The 10,422-nt window shown below is 49.5% G+C and overlaps 1 protein-coding gene across 1 annotated transcript in view; it reads left to right on the forward strand.

Annotated features, from left to right (window-relative positions):
- The first annotated feature begins 4,382 nt into the window (after positions 1 to 4,382).
- Positions 4,383 to 10,422, forward strand: part of LOC101649587 (nuclear autoantigen Sp-100) — an 88,582-nt gene continuing 82,542 nt past the window's right edge. Inside the window, exon 1 of the mRNA XM_045294285.1 lies at positions 4,383 to 4,499. Within this exon, the coding sequence (XP_045150220.1) occupies positions 4,468 to 4,499 (32 nt within the window). The 5' untranslated portion in view covers positions 4,383 to 4,467. The remainder of the gene's footprint in view (positions 4,500 to 10,422) is intronic.

The raw sequence follows: 10,422 nt of genomic DNA on the forward strand, positions 1-10,422 counted from the left end.
AGCAGGCTGGCACACCCACCCTGGACCCAGCCCAGGAACCAGAACAGCAGCCAGAGCCACTCCAGGGACGGAGCCCGGGGAACAGCTCGGCCCAGCTGTTAGGGAGCAGGCACGGGACAGACACTGCACACCTAGTTTAACACCTGAGGACACGTCCCTCGGGGATCAAGCTCCCCGCAGAGAGCCGGACTAGCCCTGCTCACAAAAGGGTCAGCATCCCAGCAATAGTCCCTCTACTCCTGACGCAATGGGGGGCGTGGGGAGGGGGGAAGCAGTTCACCCGAGGAAATGTGTGCCCTTAGGAAACAGGGATGGCAATGACTGGACAGTGGAGGAAAGCACGGCTGACCCAGGTGGGAAGGAAGAAGGGCGGTTCCAGGCACTCAGGAGGAGCAAAGCCTGGGGCCTTGTCCTTATCAAGTGGGACAGGATCCCAGTGTGCCCACTGCCAGTGGGCACTGTGGAGTCCAAGGCCGTGCTGGAGCCTTAGAGAAGGGTGGGGGTCACTTAATCCACGAGACTGCCAAGGGCAAAGGGAGGGGACTCGGATCTGTCAGTCCCGCTGACCTGGTCTCAGAGAGGTGGGGTGCTTGCTGGGTTTCTGGCTGTACTCTAAGGCCTTGTCCCTGGGAGCTACAGGAGGACTGGGCCTCTCATCATCCATTAACCAAAATTACTAAGCCGATTCTGACTCATAGCCAGACTACAGGGCAGAATAGAACTGCCCCCTTTAGATTCCCAAGAATAAATCCTTATGGGAGCCTCATCTTTCTTCCTTAAAGCAACTGATAAATGTGAACTGCTGACCTTGGAGTGAGCAACTCGATGCATAACCCACTATGCCACCAGGGCTGCATTCATCATACCACCCATAGCAGCCTCGCCAAGCTCTTTGTAAGAACCCCTCCCCCTAAACCTCCCTTGTGGTCGGGCCCACAGCACCTGCTCTGCTCTGTGGGAGAGATGCGCCCTCTGAAGGCGAGATGGGGAAGGGCAGGTTCTCTAGCTGCCTCACTGTCAGAGGAGCGGTGTGGGGTGCAGGGGAGGAAGTGGGTGGTGCCCTTGACAGGCCTCTCAGGAACTCGGAGTCTGAGTTCAAGAGCTGGACTTGTCTTCATTGTCCCCTACCAGGCCAAACTCTCGCTGATGCGCAGCCGGGTGCTACTGACCCTCCATTCCCAGGAAGGGAGAGCAGGATGGGGGCAGGGGGAGGTCATGACTTAAATTCCTTGTCACGGGAAAAAAAACCTGAGTTCACACTGCTAACAGAAGTTCAGCAGTTGATCGCTTAACCCCTGTGCCACCAGGACCTCTTGTATAGACGGTTTGAAGGTATTAACTCGAGCTGAGGTCCGTGCAACACCCGGTCTTCTCTCCAGGTGAAGCATCGGCATCGCTGTGCTGCTTGCTGAAACCAGTCTGCTCTGGTCTAAGCGGATGTGCATATGTGTTCCCGCAAGCATAAAAGCACAAAACATGCCAAGTTCTGGGGTGTGGCGCGCCTGATGAAATTGTACTTGGATGTTATGATGGGTTAGCGGATCTCCCTCGGAAGTCCAGGGAGTCAGGAATCAGGGGCTACTGGTGTGTCCAGAGTCAGGGCTGGGCATGGGAGGCGCCATGGCCGATCTGCTGACTAGGACGGAGGTCCAGAGAATGTGGCTTCTGGCAAGGAGGCATGACCTCCTACCCAACTACCGTCTCACACAGAGAGCACGGAGTTCTGGATCATACTGCGAACACAGCTGCCTACGGCCTAACTCAGGCACAGGAGGGCGCAGCTAAGCGTCCTTGTAGCATCCGAGAAGCCTTGATGGCAGAGGGAGGTGAAGACCACACCCAGGAAATGGTGCGGAGGCCAGGGTTTCCTGGCACCCACTGCACGGCTTGCAGCACCTTCTCTTAAACGGCCTTCCCGGCCATCAAATGCATGGCTGCCGGACGAGTTTCAACACTTCCAATGGCTTGTAATGGAGTCGAGTCGCTGTCCGTGGAGCAGCCCCCGGGATTGTCTGCAGCTGATGCCGGTCCTGACGCTGGGGCCCTCCAACCCAGGGGGTCAGGTGAGAGAGGCGCAGCCTGGAGGTGGGCGCAGAAGATCCCTAATGTTCGGGGGGCCACCGGGCTCCGAGCGGCAGAACGGAGCCGCGCCACCGCCAGATAGAAGAACTATCTCCGAACTCAATCCTTCCGTGGGCGCCCTTTGACTTAGAAAGATGAGTGGCACCAGGGTGCACAGTGTTCCTGCGAGTCGGAACCGACCACAGTGCCCATTTCGGGCTGTTTTGAGTGTGTGTCCGCCTGTCTCTAAGCAGGGCGGGAAGTGGGGGTGCCCGGGAAGGGATCAGTTTCGATTTCCCCAACCAGACTGAGCAGGTCTAAGGAGACTGGGATACCGGCCCTGGCCACTGGAGGGAGGAGTAGACAGCTGGAGTGGGTGGGGAAAGGGATTCTGAGCTGGTGAGGGTTGAGTGGTCTAAAAGCTCCTCTGGCTTCATCCCTGAGGAAGGCCTTGTAAATGACCGGGGGTGGGGGGTGGGGGTGGGGTACTTCCTTGTTTTGTGTCCCCCAGGGTGTGTTGTGGCTGGCCTCACTAGCTGGGTGAGTAGTTGTGGGGAAGATGCTCAGGGTGCAATCAGTGGATCTCCAGGTGTGGGGTGCTAACCACTTAAGCAGGGCTCAGGAAATGTCTGTCCTCCGGTCAACTCTGGGCGCTAGGTCTCCCATCCTTCCTGAGGCCCCACCCCAGGTACTGGTCCCGAGTCGGGTCAGGGTGGAAGGGGTGAAGGCAGCCTCCTTCTCCCATGAACTGTGCAAGAAATGTGGGTGTACTTGGAGTGTCCCCAGACTTACAAGGGTGGTGGCCACGGATTTCTTGTGTCCCCAAAGTCCCCTCTCTTCCTTCACCCCTCACCCTTCCATGTTTCCACCTCCACTTGCTTCTCCTACCTGGTCGTAGGCCCAGGACTCCACCCCCTCCTTGTCTTGGCTACACAGGTGGGCCAGAGGGTAGGCCAGAGCTGTGGCCCCCATTCTCTCTTAGACCCATGGGGTCATGGTGGGAGGGGGGGGATGGTGGGGCGGTAGCAGGGAGAACAGAGGAGCTAAAGCAAATGTTTAGAAAATGATGATGGCAACCTATGTACAAATGTGCTTGATACAACTGATGTATGGATTGTTGTAAGAGCCCCCAATAAAGTGATTTTTAATTTAAAAAAAAAGAGATTAAAAGATGCATTGCACTGGGTAAATCTGCAGCACAAGACCTCTTTAACGTGTTGAAAATCAAGGATGTTACGTTGAGAACGAAGGTGCGCCTGATCCAAGCTGTGGCATATTCCATTGCTTCATATGCAGGTGAAAGTTGGACATTGAATAAGGAAGACTTGAAGGAGAATCTTTACATTTGCATTATGATGTTGGCAAAGAATACTGAAAGTACCTGGACCACCCGAGAACAAACAGATCTGTCTCAGAAGAAATACCCAAACTCACACTTCACGAGGGGGGCGGGCGGCGCTCGGGTCTAGAGAGAGACGTCGTGTTTTCACTCACTGAAGGATCTCTCTGCCCAGTGCCCCACCCACCCACCAAGTGGCCCCTGCCACACCTTCCATCGTCTGTACTGGGATGGAGTCAGTCCCCCAGGGCTCTCTGCTTCTCCTTTGTGGAAAGTTGGTCCCAATATGAATGAAAACTCTGGGCACACATAACGTTCCTCTTCCCGGGTCTAGAACTGGCCTCTCTCTGAACCTAGCTGCTTTCCAAGCCTCTAACTCCCTCCAGCTCTGAGTCTGAAGGGCAACCCAGAGGCCAGAGAAGGGCCGATGTGTCTGGACTCCCTTCTTCTCACGTGGCCATCTAGGCAAGGGGAGGGGGCAGCAGAGACAGCCCCTCGACCCTCGTGTACACTAGCCACCCCTCAGAAAGCAGGAGTCGCTGGCACATTGTGTTCACCCAGATGATTTTGCTTCTGTCTTTGCGCGCGCACACACACGATTAGGCTGCTACCCTCAGGTCAGCAGTTTGAAACCACTAGCCGCTCCTCCTGTAATAAATGACAGTCATGGAAACCCACAGGGTCAGTTCTACTCTGTCCTTGAAGGTCACTATGGATCAGGGTAGGTTTGATGGCAGAGAGTTTGATTTTTGAGTTTGGCTCCTTGACGGTGGCTGGGCTGGTTCCCTTCAGGGACAGTCCCTTTCCCAGTCCTCAGGATCTGGACTTGTGTCCCTCCCAGGGATCCCTGTTGTCACATTTTGTTGTGGCCCAGAGCCACACTGGAGTTGGAGAGGGAAGCAGCCGACCTGTGGAGCCAGTCTCTCATCGGAGTAAATAGTTTCACTTTTCTTTTCCCCATTCGGCTGGATCACACAGACTTCCTGCTCAGGCCCGGCTCCCCCACTGGACACGGCCCCAGCCCCGGAGGAGAGCTGCTCCCAGACCCAGCAGGGCCAGAGCCCAGGATGGCAGGTGCAGACAGCCAGCTCAGCCCCAGGTGAGTCTGTCTCTTCCTCCATCAGCCTTCTCTAGGGCAATGTGACTGCTCAGGGGTGAGAGGCAGGGCCTGGGCCAGCAAGGTCGTGAGGCCATAAAACAGGAGCTGAAATCATAAAAGCTAGACAGTGGGGATGCCGGGCCAGGACGCACCCACAGGACTCCTCAGTGTTTAGAAATGATATTGAAACTGCCACGTGTGGGCCAGCTGTCCCTTGCGGGCCGGGCTGGGGACCAGCGCTTCCTTGTGACCCGAGAGCCCGCCCCTGCCCTGCGACCTTCTTAGTGTCCTGGTATCACCTCACAGAAGGAAGTTCCGAATCTTCAGGGGAGTCTGCGCTTGTCAGAGGCCTCCAGGGCAGCTCCAGGACTGTCCCGGTCTCACTCCTCACTTGAGGGTCTGACCTCTCAGACCCCTGCTCTTGATTAATGAAGTACAAAGAAAGGCCAAGGCCCCAGGATGGAAAGCGGCTGGCATGTGCCTGCTGTGTTCTGGAAGACATTACAGAGGAGCCGGGGCAGTAGTTAGCATTTGGCTGCTAATGGAAAAAATCTAGCCTCTCTGCTGGGAAGACAGATATGGCCACCAGTTTCCGTACAGATGACAGCCTTGGAAACCCACAGGCGTAGTGCTCCCCTGTCCTAGAGGGTCTCAGTAAGTCAAAATCAATGGCAGGGGCTTTGTTTGGGGGTGGGAAGTGTCCCAGAAAAGCAAGAAAACAAACCTCAGTGCCATCGAGTCGATGCCAACTCATAGCAACCCTGTAGGGCAGGGGAGCACGTGCCCCCTGAGTGTCTAAGACTATAACTGTTTGTGAAGGTCCGACCCGTCCTTCTCTGAGAATGAGAATTCGACAACCCTTCTCCGGGCAAGGCGCTCCGAGGTAACAGTTCTAGATGCTGATTGTGTTCCGGCAAAGAATTACATTACACATTCTTGAGGGAATGTTCTTGACCAGCCTTGGCATACCATGCCCCCGTGCCCCCCAACCCTCCGCAACTGCCAACCCCACAGGAGCCCTGGGCATAACCTGTCACATCTTTTCCTCTGCGTTTACCTATCTGAGTGCAGGCTGTAAACCCTTGAGTCGTAGCCTTGCTTTTCAACATAGGGTGGTACCGTGCATCCCACTCGCGTGTTACAATTTCACTTGTTTTACTAGTAAAAATCTTGGAGATCATGCCAGGCTAATACGCATCTCTGGCTTTTTAAAAAAAATTTTTAAGGTTATTGTTTGAAGCCAACTTGTCTGTCACGGAAGAACCCAAGTCCCCTCAGTTTGACGCTTTCTCCTTGTACAGCCCCTCCGGCCAGTGTTGAGATGGGGGCGGGGAGGGTGAGGGTCTTTAAGACGGTGACCCTGCTCTATTTTTTTTTTTTTTGCTCTTTCTTTTTAAAAACAAAGTTAACATCTGTATTTATGCTGCTATGGTTGGATCTGATTGTTTTTATAAATTTGTTTTTTCCTTTTCCCTTTCACTTGTGGAACATAATACTGACAGAGAAGGACCAACTTCTACCTGTCACTGCCCATTTCATCCAATCAGACCAGTAACAGTCTTCCATTCAAACTCCTGAATATGTGGCTCCTTGTTGTTCCATCTTGTCCTTCCTCTTTTCCCACGCTCCCTCCCTCCGCACTTTCCTGTCCTTTCCCTCCCCCCTCTCCACCACGCACCACCACCCACCTACCCCCCACCCTGGCCTCTTCGTAGTCCTTAAAGGCTTATCCTTTGAAGAGAAAACCATTTTTCCTTTCCTTTTTTTTTTTAATTAATCAATTTATTGGGGCTCATACAATTCATCACAATACATAGATCAATTGTGTAAAGCACATCTATACATTTGTTGCCCTCATCATTCCCAAAATTCTCTTGCCTCTTGGGTACCCGGAATCCGCTCATTTTCCTTTTTTTTTTTCCCCCCTCCCCTTCCCTTTCCCCCATGCACCCTTAATAATTTATAAATTATTATTGTATCTTACATTACACTGTCCGGCGCCTCCCCTCACCCACCCCGCTGCTGCCCGTCCCCCAGAGAGGAGGCCATATGTGGCTCCCTCTGATCCATTCCCCCTTACTACCTCCCCTTCCCCTCCTGGTATCCTTTCTTTTCTTTATAATCAGGGTGTCATAACTACAACATCTTTTTATGATAAAAATTGCTGCGATAGACATAGACGTGCACATGTCTTCGGTGCTCTGCTCTTTAGGGTATATGCACCTAAGAGATGGCGAGGTCATAAAATACCTGTATTAGTTTAAGGACGCACCATACTGATCTCCACAGGGGCTGTCCAGTTCTACGATCCCATCAGCAATGTGCTCCAACTCTCCTCATTCTTCCAGGATTTATTATCTTCTTTCCTTCTGAACTTTGCTGGGAGTGTCGGTGTGAGGTGGTATCTCATGGTTGTTTTCATTTGTATCTCTCTTATCGCTAATAAATTCGGACATTTCCTCCCATGGCTGTTGGTCACCTGGATGTCACCTTTAGTGAAGTATCTATTCATGGCTTGTGCCCATTTTCTAATTGGGTTATTTGTATTTTTCTTAGTAAGATGTTACACGTGGGAGAGAGGACGATAGAAGATCAAAGGCATAAATCCAAACAGTTCAAACTTTGTCCACAGATTCCCCGCTCGGATGCAGGCTGGACCTGATCTGTTTTCCAAAATGTCCTGTATTTTTGGTGTGTATTGTTTTGTTCAGCTCTTGCTTGTTCACGGTCGAGTGTATCTCAGAGGTGTTTTGTCAAGGGAAAGCACCCTCTGGAGGCTGTGTTAGATGCTTCCCTGTGTTTCGGTTTACGAAACTCAGGACTGGTGAACCGAGAGGGACAGCAGGTAGAATAAGGTAGTCCCGTGGTGGTGGTGAGGTCGAAGGGAGACAATGTCAAGGAGACCATGTTAAAAACACTGTTTGGAAACCTGTGGTAGCAAATGTACAATTCTACTTGGCAGGATTGAAGTGTGGAATGATGTCATATCTGTATTCAATCCCAAATAATATGTTTTAAGTTGTCATTTTCTATAATTTTTTTAAATTAGCCCTTTATCTGACATATCATTTTTTTAATATTTTCCCCAATCTGTGGGTTCCCTTTTAACTCTTTGGGTGAATCTTTGGTTGTGCATACATTTCATATTTTTAGACAGTCCCACTCCTCAATTTTGTGTTCTATCACGTGGGTATTTTTCATTATGTTTATTAAACATTTATGTCTTGTATCAGGCCCTTAGTTTTGTCCCTGGTGTTTCACTGATGGTCTTCATGGTTCCAGGGCTTTTATTTAGGTCTTTAATCCATCTTGAATTCGTTTTTGTACAGGGCATGAGGTAGGGCCTTTGTTTCATTCTTTGTAGGTGGAGATCCAATTTTTCCACCACCATTTATTAAAAATGTTATCTCTTCCCCTATGTCTCCAGCAATCTTAAGAGTTTAATGGGCATATATTTCACATATCATGCAACTCAATCGTTCAATCATATTAAGAAGAGTTGTACCATCATCACCACAATCAATTTTAAAACATTTGCTTCTTTTTTTTACTCATTGTCATAAGCTCCCCATCCACCCCACCTTTCCTGCCATACCGTGCCCCCCCCCAAGAAACAGCAATGTCCAGCAGTTTTTTAACAGCTACATCGTAGTCCATTGACTCGATATACCACAACTTTTCAGCCATTCTCTTCTTGATGGGCAAATAAGTTGCTTTTAGTTGTCCACTTTTAGTAACAGGCTACCATGACAAGCATTTATATGTTGCTCTTATTTTTTCTGCATATATTCAAACCAGTCCCTGTGTCATGAAAAACTAGTGGAGTTGCTGAGGCAAAGGACACTAAGTATTCATTTTTTTTAGATTCTGTCCAATTGCCTCCCAAAGGGTCTGAAGTAAGGAGTGAGTCCACTGCTACTGAGTCGATTCTGATTCATATCCTGTTTCCCCGAAAATAAGACAGTGTCTTATATTAATTTTGCTACCAAAGATGCGCTAGGTCTTATTTTTCAGGGGATATCTTATTTTTCCATGAAGAAGAATAAGGTACACATTTATTGTTGAACAACAAAAAAGGAAATTTATTACCTGTATACGGTACGGTAGTAGTGTAGTAGTGTCACCACAAACCAGCATAACCAGACAAACTGAATCCTACAGTATCAAAAATTTCTTGTTACTACCATTGTTTCCATGTACAACAATCTATGGTACATTTACTCATAATCTATGATACATTTACTCTCACTTCCTGTCTGCTCCTACTGCGCTGCGGCCAACAGTGAACTGCGCGGTGGTGCCTGCCGCTAAGGTCCAGAGTCCAGAGTTAAGGGAACTTCAGGAGCCTTATTGTCAGGGAGGTCTTATGTTCTGGGAGGTCTTATTTTTGGGGGGATGACTTATATTTTAGCGAGAAGCAAAACTGTAAGTAGGTCTTATTTGGGGGGATGTCTTACTTTCAGGGAAACACAGTAGTAATCCTGTAAGACAGGGTAGAGTTTCCTCAGAGAGTTTCCAAGGTTATCGACTTTATGAACACACACTGACACACCTTTCACCCATGAAGTATCAGGCTGTTTAGTAGCTGAATGCGTAACTCCTGCGCCTCCTTGGGGCTTCCTTATTCAATGTTTCAGGAGATGCGCAGTCTCCCCCCAACCAGCCCAAGTTGGCCAAGTTGATGAATAAAAAGGTGAGCTTCTCTCAGTTTTGCCGTTTCTTGACTACATGGGAGGGAGGACACATTTCCCTATTTATCCATCACTTACATTCCCTTTTCTCCAAAGGACTGGTTTATTCTTTGCCCATGATATTCTTAGGTTGAGGTGTTGCCCCGTAATGAACAAGAGGGCTGGTTCAAGATTCTGAGACTTGTGAACGTATCTTCCTTGTCACCTATTTTATTTATGGTGAATTTCACCTGAGTAAATATTAACGTTTACGTCACAGAGCATTGTTGTTGCTGTGAGGTGCCGTTGAGCCCGTTCCATCTCTCAGCAACCCTGTGCATATAACAGAAGGGCGCGCTGCCCAGCCCTGTGCCACCCTCACCATTGTTATGCTTGAGCTCATTGTTGCAGGCCTTCCTCTTTTCCACTGACCCTCATTGTACCCAGCATGATGTCGTCCATTAGGAATTGGTCCCTCCTGAGAACATGTCCAAGGTAAATGACACCAAGTCTCACCATCTTTGCTTCTAAAGAGCATCTTGTCTGTTCTTCCTCCAAGACAGATAGATTCACTTGTCTGACAGTCAGTATGTTTACCAAACATGCAACTCAAGTGCAACATTCAACTACATGGATCCTAACAAACAGGGTAGCACTGAGAAGAATGGGGGTTCCAGAACCCTGCAAGGTTTAAAATCAGGAAAGGTGTGCATCAGGCAATGCTTTATGCTTTTATCATACTTATTCAATCTGAGGAGCTCAACTATATGAAGAAGAATGAGGCATCAGGATTGGAGGAAGGCTGATGACACCACCTGGTTTGCTGACAATGAAAACGGCTTAAAACACTTGCTGATGAAATCAGGGACTGCAGGCTTCTATCTGGATTAGAGCTCAATGTAAAGAAAACCAATGTGGGGGATGAGGGAGTGGGGGAAGGAGGAACTGATAGCAATGATGGCTGTATAACTCCACTCAAGGGACACGAATAACATAATTGTAGGTGAGCGAATGCATTAGATGGTGTAACTCCACTCAAGGGATGTGAATAACAGAATATACGTATATATATAAAATAAGAGTTCCTAGGGGGGAGGGGGGGGGAGGGAGGGGATAAAGGGGAGTTGATATCAAAGAGTTCAAGAGGAGAGAAAATGTTTTGAAACTGATTTGATGTAACAATGATGAAAAATACAACTTTCCTCTAGTTCCTAAATGTTTCCTCCCCGCTCCCACTACCATGACTCGAATTC

The sequence above is a fragment of the Echinops telfairi genome, unplaced genomic scaffold (assembly GCF_000313985.2).
Source record: "Echinops telfairi isolate 266 unplaced genomic scaffold, ASM31398v2 ScPeMD7_3;HRSCAF=10, whole genome shotgun sequence".
Taxonomy (NCBI): Eukaryota; Metazoa; Chordata; class Mammalia; order Afrosoricida; family Tenrecidae; genus Echinops; species Echinops telfairi.